This window comes from Prinia subflava, chromosome 4 (genome assembly GCF_021018805.1).
Source record: "Prinia subflava isolate CZ2003 ecotype Zambia chromosome 4, Cam_Psub_1.2, whole genome shotgun sequence".
Taxonomy (NCBI): Eukaryota; Metazoa; Chordata; class Aves; order Passeriformes; family Cisticolidae; genus Prinia; species Prinia subflava.
In genome coordinates this window covers 59,912,953-59,935,849 of record NC_086250.1, presented here as the reverse complement: position 1 = coordinate 59,935,849, position 22,897 = coordinate 59,912,953, and the positions used below count along the sequence as shown (strand labels likewise).

The 22,897-nt window shown below is 40.5% G+C and overlaps 2 protein-coding genes across 3 annotated transcripts in view; one reads left to right on the top strand and one right to left on the bottom strand.

The window, feature by feature from the left end:
* COG5 (component of oligomeric golgi complex 5) overlaps positions 1–3,555 on the bottom strand; it is a 185,500-nt gene extending 181,945 nt beyond the window's left edge. The window contains exons 1-3 of the mRNA XM_063396871.1: positions 3,426–3,555; positions 2,516–2,655; positions 1,538–1,595 (exon numbers count right to left, since the gene is read on the bottom strand). Of these exons, the coding sequence (XP_063252941.1) occupies positions 1,538–1,595; positions 2,516–2,655; positions 3,426–3,480 (253 nt within the window). The 5' untranslated portion in view covers positions 3,481–3,555. The remainder of the gene's footprint in view (positions 1–1,537; positions 1,596–2,515; positions 2,656–3,425) is intronic.
* The window catches only part of DUS4L (dihydrouridine synthase 4 like), a 37,760-nt gene continuing 18,321 nt past the window's right edge, over positions 3,459–22,897 (top strand). The window contains exons 1-9 of one of the 2 annotated variants that reach the window (XM_063396875.1): positions 3,459–3,593; positions 4,015–4,149; positions 4,427–4,548; positions 8,450–8,567; positions 9,965–10,087; positions 11,378–11,604; positions 17,367–17,392; positions 18,730–18,809; positions 22,276–22,376. In XM_063396875.1, the coding sequence (XP_063252945.1) occupies positions 4,040–4,149; positions 4,427–4,548; positions 8,450–8,567; positions 9,965–10,087; positions 11,378–11,604; positions 17,367–17,392; positions 18,730–18,809; positions 22,276–22,376 (907 nt within the window). In that variant the 5' untranslated portion in view covers positions 3,459–3,593; positions 4,015–4,039. Of the gene's footprint in view, positions 3,594–4,014; positions 4,150–4,426; positions 4,549–8,449; positions 8,568–9,964; positions 10,088–11,377; positions 11,605–13,083; positions 14,403–17,366; positions 17,393–18,729; positions 18,810–22,275; positions 22,377–22,897 lie in introns of those variants that run through there. The other variant, XM_063396874.1, reaches the window with a different exon arrangement.

The following is a 22,897-nucleotide window of genomic DNA, read 5'->3' as shown; positions in this document are numbered from 1 at the left end:
CACTAAAAAAGTGCACAGGCCTAAAAAAGAAAAGGCTCTGCAAGCCAGGTGTATCAATTTGAAATGTTTCATGACATCCAAATGACTATGCATGCTCTGAATTACCTCCATAATCTTCACTTGCTAACTTACTTGATAAATATACCAAGAGCCACGCATTTCTAACATCACAATTAAAAACCTGTTGGCATTTATCTTTTCTTTTTCTTACAAATCTTGACTCAGTGATTCCTTTAAGAGCCTAACCCTAAGTAAATGGAAAAATTTCAACAAATTTGAGGTGAATTGAATTTTATTTTTACTTTGCCATATTAGTTGTAAAACATGAATTAATTACCACACCTGCCTTATACAAGTATTTCCTAACTGAGAAGTTGCTTTGAAGTACATCATTCTTTCCTCAGAGCAATTCCTCAGAGCAAGGAAGGAATGCCTTCAGAAACAACCGTAATTTCAGAAAATAGAATTCTAGTGAGCACAAATTGCTGAAGATTGTTGCTAAGAGGTATTTATCAGTCATAAGATTGACTGCACATTCCTGTCTACTTCTTATTTGGAGAATGAGCACATATTTCAGTCTTTTATGCTTGATTCTCCAACTGTTTAAAAAGTTATTCAGGAGCTACCATTACTAAATAAAATAGCTATTTCTTAATTTTTACAGCTATATGCAATTACTGACACAAAACAGTGTACCCAAGCAGCTCCAAAGACTAAGGATATAACTCTCAGTAACCAGAAACTCTGATTATGCCAAAACCTGAAAGCAGAAAAAGGAACAAAGATAAATTACTTACCAAGTTACAAAGAGGAAAAGGGGACATGCTATAGAGATTCTAGTATGTTACAGAGGTAAATATCTGTCTGCACGAAACAACCACAATACCAAACCATATGACCTTCTCAGCCAAGTGACAAAGAGCAGAATTTACTGAGCACCTGGCACACGAACAATATACTGCAACCACTTTCTAGACAGAGTCAAAGGTTCCTAAGCAAGGCCTTTGAAAATCAGCAGTTTATGTTAAAATCCATGTCTCAAACAGTGGAATAAAACAAAGGTATGTATTTAACTTAATAGCCCTTTACTAGTAAAAAATACCTCAACACAGTTTAAATTATTTGTTATAGCCTCTTTGGTTAAGACGTGCAAACTCTGCAACACACACATATGCAACAGAAAATTGGTGCTTATGGCAACAGATACCCACCAATGTTGCAACAAAATTAGGTTTATTTAGAAAAATATATTAAAAGGTCAAAAAAGGCTTTATTACTAAAGTTGTTCAGAACATTACCAAAATACATTTTCCTATCAAGCAGCTACTCCAGAGAAGTATCAGACAAATCTTCTCCTTGGAGCTCCATCTACTGACGTAAAAAAAAAAAAAAAAGCTGCTACATGTTACTCCTCAGAAATCAGACCTGGAGCTTTAACACTGGGGGCCAAAGCTGGCAGTGAATGATGTTCCCTGCACAGATCCTAAAAGTGTTTCCTCCACTGTAAGGAGAGCCAGCATAATATAACAATATTTACCTTCCAGAGATTCAATTCCAGTTGCTTGGGCCAACAGATCTTCATGTCTTGCAACAACCTTAAAAAACCAAATATCGAAATCAAAAGAGAAAAATGGGGATATGAGCCTAAAACAAGTATTAAATATATCACCATCATCCCTACATTAGGCATTTAAGTATCAGCATCCCTACATTAGCCAGATACAGGAAAAAGCATGTACATCTTACAGGAGAAAGGGTTTTAAGAACGCAAGGGGTTTTAATTTACAAAAGCAGCAAGCTCAGAATGAGGAGAGGGTCAGTAATTAATTAAAATGTGCAGCAGAGCTGACATCTTAATAAAGCCAGCAGAGCAATCACATTTCAACACATCTTCATATTTAATAATACCTGTAAATGTGAACTTACTAATCACACCATAATAACATATATTCATTTTTTTCTCTATTTATGACATTTATAAACTAGTTCCCAAATAACTTACTAACTGGGGCAGGGGGAGGGAGGAAGCAGGTTTTGAAACTACACACAAACTTAGCAAGTGTTCTCATTGCAATGTCTACTATGGATTTATGATTTTTGCATAGAAGAAGTCTTCTATCTAAACTCCAAGGATTATGTTACTCTTCAGCAGACAATGTAAGGGTGCAAGTTCTCCCCATCTTCTCACAACGCCATGCTGAAACACAGCCTCAAGTGTTTATGATAGTTGGCACTAGAATTTGGAAGGAGTCTTCCTTCTTACAAGGAAGAGTAAAACGCCATATAGTGATAAGACTACAAAAATTGAAACAGGGCATGGCTGCCTGGTAGGAGTATTGAGTGTGAACTTAAGTGAGTTGTCAAACCCACTGCTAGGTTAGCTGCAAGTTGTACCTTTAGTAACTGCTCGCAGAGGACACTGGCCAATTACACAAGTTACAAGCTCGTATGATTACTAAGTTTTTGACTAGTTTATATCAATCACCCCAGAATAACAGGTATGCTTTAAACTTACTTGTAAATGCAGCTCTTTATCCAATTGACTAATACCTTGAGCAAGTTTAGCCAGTTGCTCAGCTATCACAGCCTGATGGATGGACTGGGAAGTGTAAGCTTTCACATCAAAGTCTTCTCTGAAGAAGTCAGCATAACATTCTGAAAAAGGATTTAGATTTTATAGCCATGGTTCAGAAGAATTAAATAATATTTATAGCCTTACAGTGTACAGTTCTCTGGCCTTCAACATAACAGTGACTGTTCTCTACATCACATAGTACTAATGTCAGAAGGGACCACACTCATGACAAACAAGTTTGGAACTGTTAACTGGGGTTCGTGTTTGTTTTGGGGTTTTGCAAATGGTGATAAAAACACCTCTTTATTTATGGCCCACACCCTTCTCTTGATCAGAACAGACGGAACAGTATCAATACCTTATTTTATTAAACTTTACTGTGCAACCAGTGTGAAGCTGTTGAGTCTATACCCATAACCAAACACACCAGTCAGCTGCAGATCACTGGCAAGCAGCATGAGACAAAACTTCATGAAATCATATCGGATTTCGACAACGGTGTGAGTTTATAAAGCAATTATGAAATTACACTGCAATTAGGACTCTGGATCAAGCAACACCAGAGCTCCCAGGCAGCTACTCTTAATGCAACCGGGCACCTTCGCCTCTCCTTCCAGCGCAATATTTTCCCCCTGAGGAGCAAGCGAGCCCCAGGGCACACCCCGCACAGCGCAGCCCCGCACTCGCTCCTCCGCCCGAACTTCCCGTGACTCGCCAGCGCGGGGCTGCGCCGCCCGCCCGGCCCAACGCCGCCCTGCCACGGACCCTCCGGCCGCCGCGGGCCCCGGCGCGGTGGTGCCGGCGGGGGCTGTGCCCGGCGCTGCCCCCCGCGCCCGCGGCCGCGCCTCACCGTCCGCCCGCAGCTCGGCGAGCGCCGGGCCGGGGGCGGCCCCCGCCTCCTCCATGCTGGCGCTGCCGGACCCGCGCGTCACTCCCGGCCGCGGCGCGCGGCGATGATGGCGAAGGCGAGCGACGGAGCGGGCGGCGGCAAAGGCGGCGGCAAAGACGGCGGCACGTGGTGAGCGGGGCCGCGGGAGCGAGCGCGGCCCGGGCCGTGCCGGGGGGAGCCGTGCCGTGAGGGGCCGTGCCGGGGGGAGCCGTGCTGTGGGGGGGGATGTGGGGGGGGGAGCCGTTCCGGAATGGGCCGTGCCGGAATGGGCCGTGCCGGGGCGAACCGTGCCGAGATGGGCCGTGCCTGAGGGAGCCGTGCCGGGATGAGCCGTACTGGGATGAGCCGTACTGGGATGAGCCGTGCCGTGAGGGGCGAGGCTGTGCCGGGACGGCTGTCCCCGGCACCCTGCAGGCGAGCGGCTGCTGTCCGGACGCTTCACCAGAATGCAATGAACTGCCTTGAGTACTGCGTGAGCTGTGGTGCCCTGCAGCTGCCCAGCCTGAAGGAGCTGAATGAAGAACTTTTTAGACGCTGTTTGTTTTTCCAGATGCTGAAGGGGGTGTTAATTATACATGATTGGTGACATCAAAGAAACCAAAGAATGCCAGCTAAAAGATCCCATGGATTTGTTTCATTCTGGGCAAGTTGTAAAAATATGCGCCCCTATGGTCCGCTATTCAAAGTAAGTAACTGTCATGGCAGCTGTTTCCAGTGTATTTTCTCTGTTTAGAAACTTATTTCTCAAATTTATCTTGACTAAAAATGCGTAATTACCTTCTTCTCTTTTACTGAAGACAGAGGTAGATGTGGGACATGTTTCATTTTACGTATTTTCATCACAGATCTACACATATAATACTCGAATATCCCCACAATACTTCATGTTTGAACAGTGTTTTAGGATAGCTAATCATTAAAATGCCTTAACTATTTACCTCTTAATCTTCGTGTGTCTGCAGGTTGGCATTCAGAACCTTGGTTAGGAAGTACAGTTGCGATTTGTGTTACACACCAATGATCGTGGCAGCTGATTTTGTGAGATCTGCAAAAGCCAGAGACAGCGAATTCACAACAAACAAAGGTATTACTTCAATAAACCATTGCCTCATCAGAATGTTTTATGTGGTCATAAGCCAAATTGACCAAGTGAATGAAGTCAGTCACATAACTTGACATCTCTTAACAATTTTGGTATACTGTCTGACTATAAAACCACAGAAATATTTTAAGTGAGAGTAAGCACAGTCCAGTGATAGTGGATCAAATTAAATAGTGGAAAACCTCGTCTCCACCTGAAATCAAGGCCTCCAAAAAGATTTATGTCTCTGGGGGTTGATCACACAGCTGCTCACTCGTTCCTCCTTCATTGTCCCAGCAGCACAGGGGGAGAATAAGAAGAGCAAATGCAAGAAAAATTCATTTGTCAAATGAAAGGCAACTTAATATATAAAGGAAACAGAAAAGGAAAGAAACAAACAAGTTATGCAAAGGCAGTCACTTCCTATTAGCAGATCAATGCCCAGCCACTCTTCAGGCAGTAGCCACTCTGGTCCTAACCTACTTTTTTACTTTCCCTGTCATTCCAGTTTCCCTGCTGAGCTTGATGTTCTACAGTATGGAATACTCCTTGTTCCTATTTGGGTCGGCTGTCATAGCTTTGTCCACTACAAACTTCTTGCTCACCCCAGTCTGTTTGTTGGGGACAGGGGGAAGGCAAGTGAAAAAACCAGGAGGTTTTGACACTGTGAATGTACTTTGCAACAACAGCCAAAACAACTGTGAATTATGAGCACTGGTTTTATCACAAAATCCAAAATGCAGCACCACACAGGCTACTATAAATGAACTTGAGATAAATTTGACAAGTAACGCCATCACAGCTAGACCAGGTACAAGACGACAGTAAGATTCTTTTTCTAGCAATCATTTCATGTGTGTTTCAGAGACAAACGTTTAACTCATTGCCAGGAAAACTTTTTTAGTCTCTAGCAAAAATAAGAGTATTACTAAAGGTGAAAAAAGTAATAGACCAGCCATTGATGCAGTGGAGTCAAGGACAGACAAGAAGAGTTTCATATTAGCCAGACTGGAAAGTGGAAGGGTCTGTTGGTAGATGACTGAAGATATGAGCACAAGAAAGCAAAACAGAGACCAGAAGTTTAAGCATGGTTTGGGGCTGAGGGGGAGAAGCAAGGCTTTAGGCATGGTACAGAAACATAACCAGAACACCTATAAAAAGAAGAAGTATGAGGACTTGTACAGTGTCGTGGCTGTAAAGAGCTCTGAAGGATGTGGGAAGAGGTGACAAGAATGATACTGATCTGTTGGCATGAAGTGGCTGCAGCAGAGCAGTGTGACAAGGAATGTACAAGCATAGGCTGCAACCGGAGGAATGAAAAGCACCGCTAACGTGTGAGGAAGATCCGAGTGTAGGGTCTATAAAGTGGGATGATTTAGTCTATTCAGGCCACAGAATTTGTGGTTTTATAAGTGTATATGTAAGAGAGTGTTATAAATGAGGAGGCATACTCGTTTATTCCATTTTCAAATTAAGCAATTTATTAATTTTGTGATTGGTAAAAAGTGGGCAATGCAGTGCCGGGTGCATGGGGGGGTCACTGCCCCACCAGCATGCACATCAATTGTTAGTGTTGCAGGTATCTATACATGTTCATGTTAGTAGTCCCCTCCCAGTTTCTATTCCCCATTATGGGGTTGGGTTTCCATTCTTTGTTGTGATGTCTAGTTTTTTTTAATTATGACTTCTGGTTTCTATTCCTCATTGTTTCTGGTGGTCACTGGGCACGGCTGGAGTCTTTTCCTTCACCCTTTGCTGGCCTTTGGCTCCTTTTCATGGCAGTTTCGCCTTGCTTGCATAAGCAGTTTCATATAGTTATATCTTTGCTTAACTTCTCTGTTTAATAACCACAACATTTTGTTCAGTTATCATTCCTCTTAATTGGCAGTTCCTCAAAATTTATCTTTGTACTGGTCCCATGTCACAATCCCATCATTCTACATACTTCTTATCTGACACGAATCATAGCTTAACTTCTCACAAGGGAAAGTATTTCACTGTTTTAGCATTGACTACATACTGTGGTGAATTATTCAGATAGAACAGAGCAATTACAGAGAAAATTAGCATTGGAAAGCACAGGTAGACTGTCTTATGAGTGGAATGCAACTCCAAAAAACCATGAATAACTCACTGTATGTAAAAATAAATGAGTAAGAATATAACTGACTCAAATATATATGGCTCAAAGCTCCACAGTTAATAGTTTGCCCCCCTAGAATTTACTTACACTTCTGATCTACACAAAGTACAGTGGCATTGAAGTTCTACAGGTCAGATATGGAACGTATTCTGGGGGGTGCTGGGACAGGGAAAGAGGAGATTAAATGTTTTAGTGTTGTAAACAACATCTTTTCCCTTCACAGTTCTATTATGCTGTCCTTAATTTTACAGGCCTGTAAACATTCTGCCTCATACTCTGACCAGATTATAGTATTTACATTATTAGCATTTATACTTTTTGTGTGGTTTTATGTTTAATTTGCTGTCTGTTTGGGGATTTTGTTTTCTAGTTAGTGGAGTAGGTTTGCAATTTATGTTTTATGTTTTCTTGTGCATTTATGCTTCTTTGTTGTGTATTTCTCAGACAGAGGTAGGTGTTCTTTGCGGCTGCTGCTAAAAGATTTTATGTGGCTGGACTCAGTATTATTACTTAATGCTCAGTAAAGAAAAACCAGGCATGTGGGCTTATTCTAAAATATTAGCTGTAATAATGTCAATCTCTTCAGCTAGAGCACTGTATTAAAGGGACACTTCTGAAAATAGGCATGCAATTTTTTTTGCTTGCTGTATTTTTAGGTAACTTCTAGAAATGTCTCAGCTTTATTGAGAGGGTACTGGTGGCCTTTTCTAATTAATCTCTACCATTTCAATAAATGGTAGAGATTATACTTACTTTGCTCTAAAATAGAAAAATGTTCAGAAAGCACTTGTGGTCTCTTCAGTACCAGAAGTGCACTTGTTTTGTGCATTTGTTGGATCATCTCTTTCCATCAGTGCTCAGATATCACGCTGCTTCTTCTTAACTACAGCAATTGTTTATATGGAAAGTGAGTGCTAAGACTGCTTGACATATTTGAGATGCCTTTAATGTAATGCAGTAGCTGTAAAAGAGGAGAGCATGTTCCAAATGACCATCTGGCTCTCTGCAGGGGCTTAGTAAATCACAAGTAGTTCAGCAGACCCAAGCTGAGGAGCACTGGCACCTCGGTTTCTCACTTGACACAAAGCTGCTAGAGCTGATTCTGCACACGTGTGCTCATTTCAACTCTGCGTGTCACATTGTGGATAAAAATCAGCCATGTTGGCACAGAAAAGGAAAATGATGGGCTGGGATGAGGAAGGGCAAAGCCTGTGGGTATTTCAGCTCCTTACTGAAGGGTTGGCTCTCTAAGCAAGTTTCCCACGTGGCAAGACCAACAGCCGTGTCAGCACAGCAAAGGGGCAGCATGCAGACAAGAAGAGGCAGGCTAGGAGGGGAAGCATGAAGGCTGCTAAAAATTACAGAATGCCTAGCTTCATGAATGGTCTTCGTGAAAACTTAGCAACTGAGCAGTTTCAGTCAGAAAGTGTATGTTAAGCCAGCAACTGTGTAGGACACCTACATTTGTCTGAATTCCCACCTCTGTTAATAGACATACTCACTTAGTAAGTAACCTCTGGCCAGCTACCTTTGTTTATTTGTGACTAGGGGCTTACAGAATCACAAAATAGATAAGCTTGGAAGGACCTCTGTAGGTCATGTTATCCAGCCTTCGTGCTCATGCAGGGTCACCTATACCTGGTTGCCAGGACTGTGGTCAGACAGCTGTAGAATACAAAAAATGGGCATTCAAAACTTAGAGCTCGTTCTTTTTATTTTCTGGGAATTTTTAAATCTCCAAATATCTTTTCATTGGCCTAGGTGATCACCCACTGATTGTTCAGTTCGCTGCTAAAGAAGCACAGGTTTTGTGTGATGCTGCCCGTATCATCTGTCCTTTTGCAGATGGAATAGACCTAAACTGTGGCTGTCCTCAGAGGTAAAGTTCTGAAAAAGCTGGGTAAATATGATGAAATAATTAAGAGACTAAAGAATGCTGGTCTTCCTTTTCGTCATAATTTCTATCTTAACCTAAAAATAAATTTCAGGAGAGTAAGAGCTTCTTAACCTGTCAGAAATATGGTAAGGCACTGTTCTTAGTGTTCCCAGATGCCTGTCACCCTGGTGAGACTGGGAAAACTATATGTATTTGCTAAATTGCCTTTTGTCATTTCTGAGATACTGAGTGTTGGCTCAGAAGTGTCCATCCCTTCTCAACAACTGTTAAAGGTGCACTACCAAAAAGAGCTTACTGCAAATAATTTGCAGTGTTTTGAATCATGACATAGCAATTTCCAGAAAAATGAGGCAAGTCTGTGATGTCTCAAACTTCTGCAAGTCTTTAAAATAAAACTATGCTGATAAAGTACTGAAAATAATTTCTTCCATATTTTATTAAATTTATAAGTGTAGTGAATTAGTGATGGACTGCTCACTTAAATTGGTAAAGATTTTGTCTTGACAGTGAAACAGAGTAGTAAGATTCTTCCTAACTGGTTCAATTGAGAACCATCTATTATATATTTGTCGGGCAGTCTTTTTCTAAATGAAGACCTGAAAAATATAGGAAAGTATAAGATAATATTACAGTGCAAATAGTTAATTTCTCTATTCTAATTAGGTTTTCTTGACTTAAAACTATAGTATTTGAGAAAATTCTTCTGGAGAGATCTGAGGCTTCTGCATGGAAATATTGGTTTGTTTGGGTTTTTTTAAGCTAACTACAGTTATGTCAATCTGTCTGTTCCTTTTAGGCCAAAAATATATGCTTACATTTGAATCCTTTATTTCTCATGCATATTAGTTTCAAAGTAACAAAAGTTGGTGTACTTTACATGCCTTTGTAAGAAAAACTATTTTGAAAACTATTAGGGTTAAGTGGAAGCAAAGGTTATTTTTGCCAGTCAAAATAGTGGGACCAGAATATCACTAAAATAGTATGCTCTCTTGCACTTCAAAAAAATCCTCCTTTTCAATCTGAAGTTATCTGTTTAAAAAAATCTATGATAAGGGGAAGGGGAAACATCAGATTATTTCTTTTATGCATGCACTGTAGATTAAATTTTAATTTATCTTCCTTATGAGTCTATTCTGCGGACATAAAATGGAGCTTAAAGAGATTAGTAACTTGACCAAAATTCTGGTAGCACAATGGAGACTGAACCAAGATCTGAAAGCTGTACCAAACTGCAAAAAATAATTTATCTGCAGCCAGTACTATCTCTGCTAACTTAACCACGCATTCTAAAGGTCCTAAGGAAAGAAACTGATGTATGTGACTGATACTGATCTTCGTTTCTTCAAATGTAGAATATGAATGTTCTTTTTCTTTTAAAGATGGGCAATTTCAGAAGGTTATGGTGCTTGCTTAATAAATAAACCTGAGCTTGTTAAAGATATGGTGAGACATGTACGGAGTCAGATCGACAACCCTAAATTTTCAGTATCTATTAAAATAAGGTAGGTCTAATGTAAGTACTGTCTATGGTACATGGAAGAAACCTTTTTTTTCCCTAAAGAATATAGTGTAATAGTAATAATATTTGTAATTCTGTTAATGCAATACTACACGTTATAATATTTTCCTTACATAAGAAGACTGCTGAGATTTTTTGACTCAGACATCTGGGGCAGGTAATACAAAACTTAGAACTAGCACAGCCTTTGACTACTTACCCAGATAACATACTGTAAGCTAGAGTTTTCTTGCAGTCCAAACAACATGAAATGAGTTAAAAGATGGCAGCTTCTATAAAAGAAAAACAATGCACAATCTGTATCATCACAAGGACTTTCTTTGTGAGCTGTTAGAGAGTGGAGCCACAGTTGTGGTTGGGTATAAAGGGGTGGGTAACAAAACTGGGAACTGGTGCCACAACTGCTGTAAGGAATACATTCTTCTTCCCTACATCAGCTTCTAAACTTCTGTAGACTTGTTTTGCATTGCTTTGTGTGCAGCCCAGAGAAGAGAAGGCTCCAGGGAGACCTTACAGCAGACTTCCAGTACCTAAAGGGAGTCCACAAAAAAGATGGAGACTGACTTCGTACAAGGGCATGATGTGACAGGACAAGAGGGAATGGCTTAAAACTGAAAGAGGGCAGGTTTAGATTAGATATTAGGAAGAAATTGTTTACTCTGGAGGTGATAAAGCCCTGGAGCAGGTTGCCCAAGTTGTGGATGCCCATCCCTGGAAGTTTGTGAGGCCAGGTTGGATGAGCTCTGTACAACCTGGTCTAGTGGAAGATCCACTACCTCCCCACAGCAGGGGCATTGGAACTGGATGGTTTTTAAGGTTGCTTCCACCCCAAACCATTCTATGATTCTATGACCATTCTTGATCCATTATTTAACCACATGTGGCTTCTGCTATTTGCCACTTAAATTTCAACTCAGTTTCAAATCCTTCTGGAAAGGAGAACTATTATAAGTTGGATTTTTTTTCCACAAAATATGCAAAATCGTGGTGTTAATTTTAGATTTTTTGGGTACCCTTGCTCAAGCTCTATAACATTTACCATGTATATTAGAGAGATGTGATATAATTGGGAAATGTTAAATTAAATACCAGTTTCCATACATTAAACTCATATATCTTGAAAAAAACCTCCAAATTAAACACTTTTCCAACAGTAATATTATCTTTATACTATTATTTATGGAAGTCTATGATAATTCCTCCTTATGGAGGAGTGTTTTTTATATCGGCCAGAAAACTTACTACCTACTGGTTTCATTCCTTGCAATTTTAGGATCCATGAGGACTTAAAAAGAACAGTTGACCTGTGTCAAAAAGCTGAAGCAGCTGGAGTTTCATGGATTACAGTGCATGGGAGAAGTATAGAAGAAAGGCATCAACCTGTACATTATGATGCAATTAAAATAATTAAACAAAGTATGTCTATACCTGTTGTGGCTAATGGAGACATTAAAACTTTAAAAGACGCTGAAAATGTTCATCACTTGACAGAAGCAGATGGTAAGATTAAACATACTCTTATTTTCTAAGTAAATGTACCAGATTTCAAGGTATTTATTTTGGATGTAAGTAGGACATGATTTGAGTGCTTTCTCTCCTTGAGGAGACAAATGAAAGAGGGAATTTTAGATGCCTTAAAAAACTCATAAGCAGAATCACTGGTAATCATCAGAACACTAGAGTGCTGCTATTCAAAGCCACAAATAATTATTTCCGAGGCAAATTACAAAAGCTCTGTGATTAATTATGCTATCTCATCACTCAGTGGAGAGTAGAGTTCAGGGGGACCTTCAGACATTCCATCTCTTTATGGAGCTGATCATCTTTTAAGGAACTGTAAACTCCCACTTGGAAATCTCTACTTCCTGCACATGGGATCAGATTTCTTACAATAAGAACACAGTGGAAAAGGGATATATTGTTAAGCCAGAAGGTTAACTTCAAGGACACAGTGAGGCATTGCACTTTCATTTCAGTCATAAAATTTGGAAATTTTTTGCGGTTACTTAGTCACAATAGTTTCCTGCAGCTGTCTGTGGTTTTAAGAAGGAGCTAAGGAAATTTGGTATATGTTCTGAAAAGGTAAGCTGTATCTACAGACTTTGTGTCTTTTTAGCTAGAGAAAAAGAGGAAGGAGAACAGTACACGTGGCAGATTTCTGCTGACACTGTTGCTGTTTAATAGCAACAAGAGAAATTGAACTGAAATGCGATGCTGCTTACAGTGACTTTCTCCCCACATACTGAGTAGGAAAGAAATGCATAATACAAAAAATATTCTCATAGTCCAGCTGACCTTCTTCAGTAGTAAAAATATTAAGCATTCAGTTTTTTCTGTCATGGACAATGACAAAAGAAATTTTTCATTTTTGATCATCCTATTTTTTAAGACTGAGTGTAATAGATTGTATGTTGATGGTGCAGGAAAACAGAAAAATTACACAGAAAAATTACAATAGAACTTGTATGGGTTTATCTTACAGTATGGAATTAGAGTTGCAAATACACTTGCACGCTTATTCAGAAAGATTTACTGGAGAGGAAGAGTCTTAAAATTTACTTAATTGAGCCATTGAGCTCTTAATGGAAGAAGGACAGTGAATAGACTTGCACAGGAAATTACTGATCCTCTTGTGTCTTTCCAATTGTAATTTTATGTTATAAAGGCAATAAATGTGTCTAGCAAATAAAAACAAAGTACTCATTAGTTGCAATTTCAAAAGAAGGGAAGAAAGGCTTCTGTGACCTGTGTTTTGTTTCAGAATTTCTGGAATGTGTTGGTAGATGTAGATACTCTGAGGTCTGCCTTGTTCAATGGATTTGTCCTACATAGCTGTAAATACTCATCTCTGTTGTTCTCCCATTACTATCTGTAAGCTTTGGGTGGTTGTCCTAAGGGGTGCTCTACAAAATCTACAGGAAGATTTAGCATAAAATTCAAACCAGAATGTAACTTACTGCTTTAATTTCCAATTTGAAGGTATAATGGTGGCTAGAGGACTCTTGGCAAACCCAGCTATGTTTGCAGGATATGAAGAGACCCCTTTTCAGTGCATCCAGGACTGGGTTGACATTGCTCTTGAGCACGGAACTCCTTTCACTTGTTTTCACCACCACTTAATGTACATGATGGAGCGCATAACGTCAAAACAAGAAAAGAAAGTTTTTAATGTTCTATCAAGCACCTCAGCAGTACTAGATTATCTGAAAGACCATTATGGTGTGTAGTAAATGAAAGTATGTTAGTCCTATGTAAACTTGTATTTTGCGAGTGTCGAGAAACTGTAAAAGTTTTAATTGGATTTTTGCTTTTTAGTCACATTTGTATATTGTGTATTTTCAACACAGCAAAACATCAGTTGGATGATACTTTATATTTTTATGTCTCCATTTTTCACTCTAGAGAATATTCAAGATTCTACAGATGTGGAATTCTGTTTACAGTGTACTAGTACAGAGAGGATTGATTATTTTAAGGCCCCAGTAGTTTAATTTTTCACCAGATAATTGCTTACAGCAATATGATTGCAAAACTAGGGCCTTTCTTACATTAAACCGCTAAAAATTAGGACTACTTATAGATAATGACAGTCATTTCAGACCAAAAGAATATAAAGGGAGCAACTATGAAGTTTGTGCTTTAGATAAAATAAGCTTAAAGCCCATCATACTATCCTTTTTTAAATTTGATGTTTCTTTTGCAGCCTAAATGTAACTTACTTATAACTTAGAAAAATTCCATACTTATTATAGCAAAAGAAACACGGAACAGATAAACAATTATGGAAAGAAAGAAGAAGGAAAATAGGGAAAGAAGAAAAAAGGAAGAAATATTTTAAGTACCAACTTAGCTGAATCTAAAGAACAAGACTTTTAAGTTCAATCTAACTAAATTCAGTTTTGCTTATCTACTGTAGAATAATCATATAAAAGATTAAATCCCAGAAGTTTTTAGGTCAAAGAAAAGCTGACAGATTCTCTCAGTGGGGTTCTAGCAGTCCTTTCTGCCTGCTGGCATGTTGCTTATCAAAGCATGACAGCCACTTGGCTTTGAATCATTATATAGGAGTGAAATAGTCAAAATTAGAACAAGATAACATTACACACGAGCTGCATTTGTTCTGCAAGGGAAATTTCACAAAACTGTACAGTACAATTATTTGTAATGGAATAATTTTTTTCTTTATATGTTTACACAGAAATTCATACCAAAAATTGCCAAGTTTTCTGACTGTGATTGTTCTATGAATATACACGTGAATAGTTCCAAATTTTCTAAATAAATTACTTGGTTTTGTATGCAGTTGTAATTTTTTCTTTATTATACAGCAGTCTGGAGGAGGGAAGGTTGCTTTTGATGCTACTCTCCAAGTTTTTCATAGTTCAGGTGTCTTAAATTGTCACTATTTTTTTAATGCAATAGCATAAAATACTTGATCATTTTTCATAATGAATATGTCTGATTTAGGCATATAAACAAAAGTTTGAAAGGCATGACCCAAGTCATCAAGTCCAGTTCACTGTTTAAGGCAGCAAAGTTACATAACTCTTCTGATATGATCACCTTCCCTTGATGTGCTAACAAATGGAAAACTACAGACATGCTTTGCACTCCTAGGGAAATTGAGACAACCTCTGCAACCATTTTTGGTGTGTCCATTCCATCAGACAACTATTTTTTCACTCTTCTGGATTGTAATGTTTTCTTGACATTAGTTTGGCACAATTCTGTGTAGCATTCCAGGTAAATTCCCAACAGTGTCTTCTGCAGTTAAAACTACTAATACTTTGCTTTTCCTCAACTAATATTCATCATGTAAATTAGGAGCTCCCAGTTTTAGGGCAAAAGTTCTTATTGCCCAACTGGCATGACTAGGTATTTAGTACTGCCAAATTTCCAGTATCAAGTTGATCTAATTATCTTGCAACACAGTTCTCCTCAGTTCTGAAATGCCTCCAGCCTCCTCTGAAGTAAAACTATGCACGTGAATTGTAGAAGAAAAGGATTGTGAAAGTAATAACTAAGCCTTTTGTTGCCATTTTCTTAAGAGTTTTATGATTTGGCTAGCAATTATTGTATGTGGCAAACTGTCCTGTTAACCTCAAGGAGCAGAGAAGAAAAAATTATGAACACAAATTAAAGGCTTTCTTTATTTTTTCTGTAGTAGTGGGGAAATTGAATTTTAGAGGACTGCAAATACCTTGACCTATTTAGGAACTGGGTACTTGATGATTTTGAAGGCAGCAGTTGCTATGCCTGTGTGAGATTAGTCACTGAGATTTCTGCCTGAAGTACAAGACCTAGATTGCTGTTAATATTGGTAGTAATTATGGAGTGCTTGATCTGGCCTTTTATGTATCATAAAAGTCAATGGAAGTTCATTATCCCTTTTCAAGAGTGAAATGAACTGTACAACTTCCATTCTGAATTTTGTGTGCCTCTGAACATACTTCACTATGTTTCCGTAGAATAAAAGGCAAAGTTGGACTCTTTAAGTCATACTTTGAACACCATACTGTTCCGATATATATATATTGCTAAGGGTGAGAGTTATTCAGCTACCAGTGTTGTTTTTAGAATATGTCATATTTCTCATTGTAAGACATTTGAATATGGAAAAATACTAATTTCCAGTTTAAAACTGGATGTAGTCCTTCTCCTGTATATGTTACTTTTACCATCACCAGGTGGTCAGTCTTTCTATTTTCTAGTTTTTAAATGTAGCATAAGTACAAAGCAAGTAACATAAGATACAAAGCATTGTATGCTATTTCAGATTCTTGGCCTCCTGTAACTGATCCTGTTCTTTATGTTAAACCCCCCTGCACAATAATACCACATTCTCATAATACCTGTATGTTTTTGCAACTTTTATTCTGCTACAATAACCCCAGCACCCTCACACAGCCTATACAATCCCATTTTCTCTATTGCCTGTTGTTAAATTTCTTAGGTCTCTTGGGTTGATGGCTGGACAAAAGCAGTGTGTGTTGATAAGGCTGTGGCAGAGGCCAAAATAGAACAAGTTCAAGCTTTCCTTTTATTTCAGAAGAGAATTAGTTGATTTCACTCCTCTAACCAGTTAATATATAGGCATTTCCTATTTCTGCTTCTGAATACTTTGCCACCTACTTGATGGAAGAGGAAGGTATTCCTTCTAACTGTAATGTTTGAAGGTTTGTGATTTTTTTTCCCTAAAGCAGCCAGCCATTATATGTATATATATTGTATAGCATCATACTGATCTTATGGTAGTTCAGCATAAGAGAGACAGCCTTAGATCAACAACCCAGGTTTCTACAGCTTCAGTCAGAATTCCTTCCAGGAGCAGCAGAGCGCACTCAACAGCAGAGAGGTCTCACAGATGTTTGCAGGAGACGTCTCTTTCCTCCAGATCTCATTTTAGGTTGGTGGGGAACATGCATCACCTACAGAGGAAGTGCACAGCCATCACACTCAGAGTCTTTCTGAGATCTTAGGAAGTCCCTAAAGTTAAAAAGCGACTCTGAGTTTCTGGCATGGGAGACTAGTGAATACAGTCCTATCAGTATGAGGCTATGCTAGTGGGAGAGCAGCTTACAGTGCTAGCAAGAGGTGAGTAAGCAGCTCAGAAATGGAAAATGCTCTGTAATTAAAGGAAAGTCTTTATTAATGTTTTAATAGCTTCAGTGAAGTATACTGGCTGTAGGCCAATAGCTAAAATGTAATAACCAGAACATTCTAAGAGGTTGTGTTTTGTCTACAGTGCTGATTAAATATGTTTATAAAAATGTTTTAGAAATACTACTTAAAACTGCGGCTATTCCTACTGTGTAGACTGGATTGAAATGACTCCTTATATCTCTCTCCAGTATTTGTTGTGCGTAAACAATTATTTGGGATGTAACCTTTCATCCAGACATCGCTTGGCAGCAGCTAGGAAAATGTTGACACACTGGCTCCTCCATCCCCAGCCTGCAGACCTGGGAATTTTTAAGTAAACAGTGTCAGACTGTGAGCAGCTGCAAACAGCTCTGCTCAAAACTGCTTATGCCAGAACTTCCCACCCCGTGTCAGTTCCAATGGATTAGAGTAACAAAGAACTACCATTCATGGCATTTTATCTGCCTCGTGTTGATGGGACTTGATTGGGAAAGAATTCCCCAACGAAAGTAGTTGTGTCAAAGAATGCTGGTGATGCCCGGGTAGACAAGGTGACCTCTTCAACTGACTCAGCATCTGTTGGAATCAGAAGGAAAACCAGATCAGATGTCCTTATGCAGGGGCAAAGAAGGAGAGTTGCATGGAAGTAATGTTCTTGGAGCCTTGGTATGCCGATAAAAAGCACTGCACAGGACAAGGATAGAACAGGATTTTCTGAAGGAATACTGTTTTATTCATGAGGCTCAAACAGGCCTGTTTGACAGTGTTTCAGAGACTTGTTCGGCTGTTATTTGTGCTGTCTTTATGAATGCTGAGATCTCTCATACGTTTTCCTTGAGAAAACGATTTACTGGGTCTTAATACATTAACGTAATGTAACACATGGAGGAGGGAATGGATGGACATACGCAGTATTTCAACTGAACTTTCGAAACTCATATTAATGCTGGAGAGCAGAGTTGAAGTCCCCAGTCGATTAAGCTCGAGTCACGGAGCGGTGGGATTGATCACAGCAGGATTCCGCAGCAAATTCCTTCAACCATTCCCTAGACAGGAAAAGGATAATACTCATTTGAACCCTTCTCAGCGCGTAGATCCACGCGTTTCCCAAGAGAGGTGCAGCCCCTTGCTAACTCCGCGCCCCCGTCGCTCTCAGCCCCCGCTCGGCAGGCGGTACCGCACGTGTGGGCGGCCGGGCCGGGGCGAGCGCGGCCTCTGCGGCGGGGGCGGGCCGCGCTGGACTCTGCCTCCCTTCCCCGGCCGCACCTTTTTCCGGCCCGGCTGCACTCTGCCTCCCTTCCCCGGCCGGGCTGCACTCTGCCTCTCTCCCCCGCCCGCACCTTTCCCCGGCCTGGCTGGACTCTGCCTCCCTTCCCCGCCCGCACCTTTCCCCGGCCTGGCTGGACTCTGCCTCCCTTCCCCGCCCGCACCTTTCCCCGGCCGGGCTGGACTCTGCCTCCCTTCCCCGCCTGCACCTTTCCCCAGCCCGGCCCGCGGCAGCTCCGCGCCGCCTCCGCCGTGTCACTCAGCCCCGTCCCGGCCCACACCCCCCCGGGCAGGGCGGAGGCCGCACCGCGTCCTCACAGACACGCCGGTTCCCCCGCCCTGTGCCGGCGGGAGAGACCAGCCCGCGCTTCCGCAGCCCCGGCCGGTGAGGCCCCGCTCCCGCCCCCTGGCCGCCATCAGCTCCGCCGAGTACCGGCGCTGGCGAGGTTCGAAGGCCGGCCGGGCGGGAGGGAGGGAGGATGAGGCGGCCGCGCAGGGGGCGCCGGCAGCGCTGGGGGGACGGGAGGCGGCGGGAGGAAGACGCGGGCCCGCGGCCGCCCGGCGGGGCCTCTGGCGGGGGCTCTGCCCGCCGGGCCGGCACGGCCCCGCGCTGTCCCGGTCCCCACCTCCCTGTCCCGGGTGTCGTTCGGGAGGGGAAGTCAGAGCCCGCCTGAGCCGCCCGTTCCTCTGCAGGCCGCCGGGACCATGACTTTCCAGTGGACGGCAGTGGCTGCCTTCCTGTACGGCGAAGTCGGAGTAATTCTCGTGCTCTGCCTGCCGTTCATTTCTCCGCTGAGGTAGGAGGACTTAAGTGTGCTGAGCAGCACAGCTCGCTCTTCTCACTAGTTTGGGTTTATTGTACGCCTCTGTTTTTATAAACACGGAGCTTTGCTGCATCCTAAACTAACTGCGAACAGAGCCGAAGGAATGCTGTTTGGGACTGGGGTATCAGGAGCTGCAGGAATCGCAAGCTCTTTGACGAGCTTTATCTTTTCTACGCAGTGCTGATTCATCAGAGAGCCGCGGTCGGGGTGTCAGAGGGGCTCCCTGCTTTTCTTCAGCAGGTGGGACGGTTCTCCCAGAGTTGTGGAGTAGGCAGCACAGGGGAAGGCATCTGGCAGTAATAAATGAGAGGAGAGTGCGGTTTTTGCAGCCGTTGTTTATCAGATTTGTGAGGTGCTACTTTATGTTTTGGTGTACACTAGGCATTGTGGGTGCGGAACAGATGAGACGTCAGATATTCAAAGCAAGCGACAAACTGTGTGTAAGGGCTGCAAGAAATTTGTGATCGCTTGTTTAAAAAAAACTGGACTTGAGCTTTAAGAAGAAGGTTCAGGACTGCTGGAATAAAGGCCTCTAAAACTCTATATAAACTCATATATATATTAGGAAAATAGTGCTACTTCTGGAACACAACAGAAATATTAAGAAAATAATAAATTCTTGTCAAATAAATGCACACAGTAAGGGAAAGAAACAAAATGAATTTATTACCCTTACAGTGTGCAGAGTACTGTATGACTTACAGCATTATCTTGTTTCCTGTGAGTAGCTCTTCAAATTTGGTAATATTATTTCCCTACATAAAATAAAGCTAGATTCTCTGCAGGAGGAAAGAGAAGCAGAGGTATGATTTCTTTTCAGAATATCAAGAAGTCTTAAAAGAAGAACCAAACACACAGAAAACCCACCACTCCCCAAAACAACAAGCAGAATGAAACTTTAAAGCTGATTGGTTTTTTTTAAATGCTGCTGTCTCAGCAGTGCTCTGTAAAAACTGTTGGGTGCTTTTTTCCTGCATCTTTAGATATATTTAGAATGATGTAGCTTTTACTGTCCTATTAAGGAACGAGAGTTGTGGAAAGTCTGGATTTAACTACTTAAACCTGTGGGGGAGTCTTGAAAAGGACTGGCTCCTCTACAGCTGGTACCAATGGTTCGGCATGTTTTCTCAACTTGAGAAAACTCTTAAACTCTTTAAACTCTTCTAAAATCTAATTCGGCGTCTGGTTTTTTACAAGTTAGCTAGCGAGGAGTTCAGCATTTCGACATAGACTATTGAGTTGTTGTATTTCTTATTGTTTTCTAAGCAAAAGTGCAACTATGTGAGCAGAGGAGTATTACAGCATCATAATCATCAGCTTATTAATGGCTTATGTGAGGAAACTAGTTGCAAGAATTTCTGCAGGCTGATGTCACAAGCAGAATACTTTGGGAGTATTGCAATATGTTTCATTTATGATGCAGAGTCCAGTGTTTGTGGCTGAGAAGCAAATTCGTAATGTGCAGCTTTACCAAAATTCATTCAAACATTAAACATAGTGCTTTTAATTATATGGAATTAATCTATGGAATTAATCCTTTCCCTATGGAAAGGATAGGTTTGTGTGCTTTGTTTGGAGCATTCAGCTATTCCTCTGAACAGTGGTTTCCAAATGAGTGAAATCACTTTATCCCTTATGTGGTATTTACAATTATCTTCTTAACAAAACTAGCAGGAATTTTGTGGGGTTGAAAATCATATTTAGCTGCTGTGACAGTACCAGAGGGCAGCAGCCCTGCCTGACACATCTCAGAGGGAGATGGTTCTGTCAGCAGTAAGGCATGCATGGTTACTGACAGGTGGGAAACTGCTGCTCTTGGAAGTTTTAACTTACTCAGTTGTCAGTCTGCAAATGGATTCGTTGTCTCTCTTGTGTATGCACATTTTTTAATTTTTTTTTTCCAAATTTGCTAACAAGTTTTTAAGTTCCTGGGGAACAAGTACATTGACAGTATAAAAATGCAAATACACCGAGAGACATACCTGTTCTACTAGGTGTAGTACATCTAAAATGGTGGCTAGTATTATAGTTTGGAAGTTTTATATTCATATGACTTCTGTCACCAAAAGGAAGTGAAGTTTTAGTAAATGTGAATGTCAGTACTTGTGGAGGAAAAATAAATGTGTAACTAAAACACAAGAAGATTTTCCAGTAAGAAGATCCAAATTTTTAGCCTGATTATAACTTAGCAGTGTCGTTTATATAAGATCATACCTCAAAGGATGACTTCCTAAGTGAAGGCCAGTATGGAGCTTGAAAATTGCATGTTTAAAGAGTTAGTAAATTGTCTTTGTTTGAGTTGTAGCTTGAAGTAAGCTTTTTGTTTGATACAGAGTGTGCTTGTCTGCTGTAAAGAATTCAGATTATACTAGAAGACTTAAATGAGGTTTTTGCATGCATTATGCTAAAACATTTTAATTCTTTTTGGTGGAGAATTGGAAAGAACTATAGCAGATGATGATACAGTCTCATTTAAATTAAATTCATAATAAGTTGGAAACTGCTGTTAAAGGACAAGTTTTAACAGTCTCTGGAAAGTGTGAATAGTCTTAGCAAAAGTAGGAAATTTTTACCTCATGTAATCAGATGGTGAGTGGTATGTCTGTGTTACATCCCTGTGGCATGACTGGGTATTATTTCATTTGTGCAGTAGCACTGGTTGTAACCTGCAGCAGAGGACAGTAGATGCTCTGTTATCACTTGTTGCAATTCATCTGAGCACATCAGATGTTCTTTCTTTGTGCTGCAAGTGTGACTTCTGCCAGAGCCCTTCATGCAGCAATATCAAATAGAAAACTAATCTTTAAAAAAAAAACCTGTCTATACCACCATTGGCCTCACCAGAAGTCGCTTCTATAGCCGGAAAGCTTATGCTTGGGAAAGAGGTTTTAACCCATAAAATATGAACACAATACTTGTCTTTTTTTTTTTTTGCCATTACATGTTAAAATGTAGTAACAGTCCTGGTACTTCAGAGTTATGCAGACTCATCTTTGTAGAAGATAAGCCTTCTGAAGAAGGATGGTAGAGAATTTCTGGAAGTTTTTAATTTTATTTGGCAACAAGAGGTACTAGTGGGTAAAAATAAAAATAATGGAATGGGTTTTATAGTCTTTACCCTATCCCTTGTTATAGTCAGGGCTGAATACAACATAGTGCTAGCCAAAGTATAAGCTAAAATAAACACATCTGCAGAGTACCTGCTATCATGCAAAAAATCTGCAAGTTGAACCAACTGTTCTTGCCTGTATTCACAAGAAAAAAAGAGAAGTTAGATTACTGGAGAAGTTAACATATACCAAAATTATATTGCAATTAAAGCAGCTGTTCAGAGACCTTATACAAATCTCTTATCAATAACAAGGCTCTCTTCTGTGGGGTTGTAATGCTCTTCTTTTAGTGCTTAATTATTTTTGAGTAACACAGTTCTGTTTTACAGATGGCAGAAGATTTTTATGTTTCCTCTATGGAGCAAAATGGCAGTATTTTGGAACAAAATGTTCCTTACAATAATAGTTCTGTTGATCGTCTTGTTTTTTGGTAAGTGTTAGATAATTTCTTAACAAATGGGTAAAAGGAACATGGTACATTGAGTTTATATCAAGTAAACTAATGGAAAGGATTCAAGCCTAGTGTAAGTCAGCTAATTGATTGAAAAGTTAGACAATGGAATGAAAGAGGAGAGGGAATCCTCATTGGGAATCCAAATGTAATTGTAATATGCTGAGTGAATGAGAAGGAAAAATTGAGCTTAGTCTAGGCTGCTGTTTGGTTTCCCTTTCTCAGACAGGTTAATGAACTTGTTTGACAACAGAATTTGGCTGAGCTGCACCTCATGCAGCAGATGGCACTCTTTCTTTTGGTTGCTGTTGAAATATGAGACCAGAATATGTCGAAGCACTGGGCTGTTTAAATACTTTTGCTCAGCACAGATACAAAACAGCTGCTGGCTGTGTTTGGGTAGATCCTAAGGTCTGTGAAGTAAGAGCAAAGCTTTAATGGTTAGCATATGCCTGACTGATTTCTTTTAATGTCTGTCCTGACGGCTGTGTGGTAAGCAT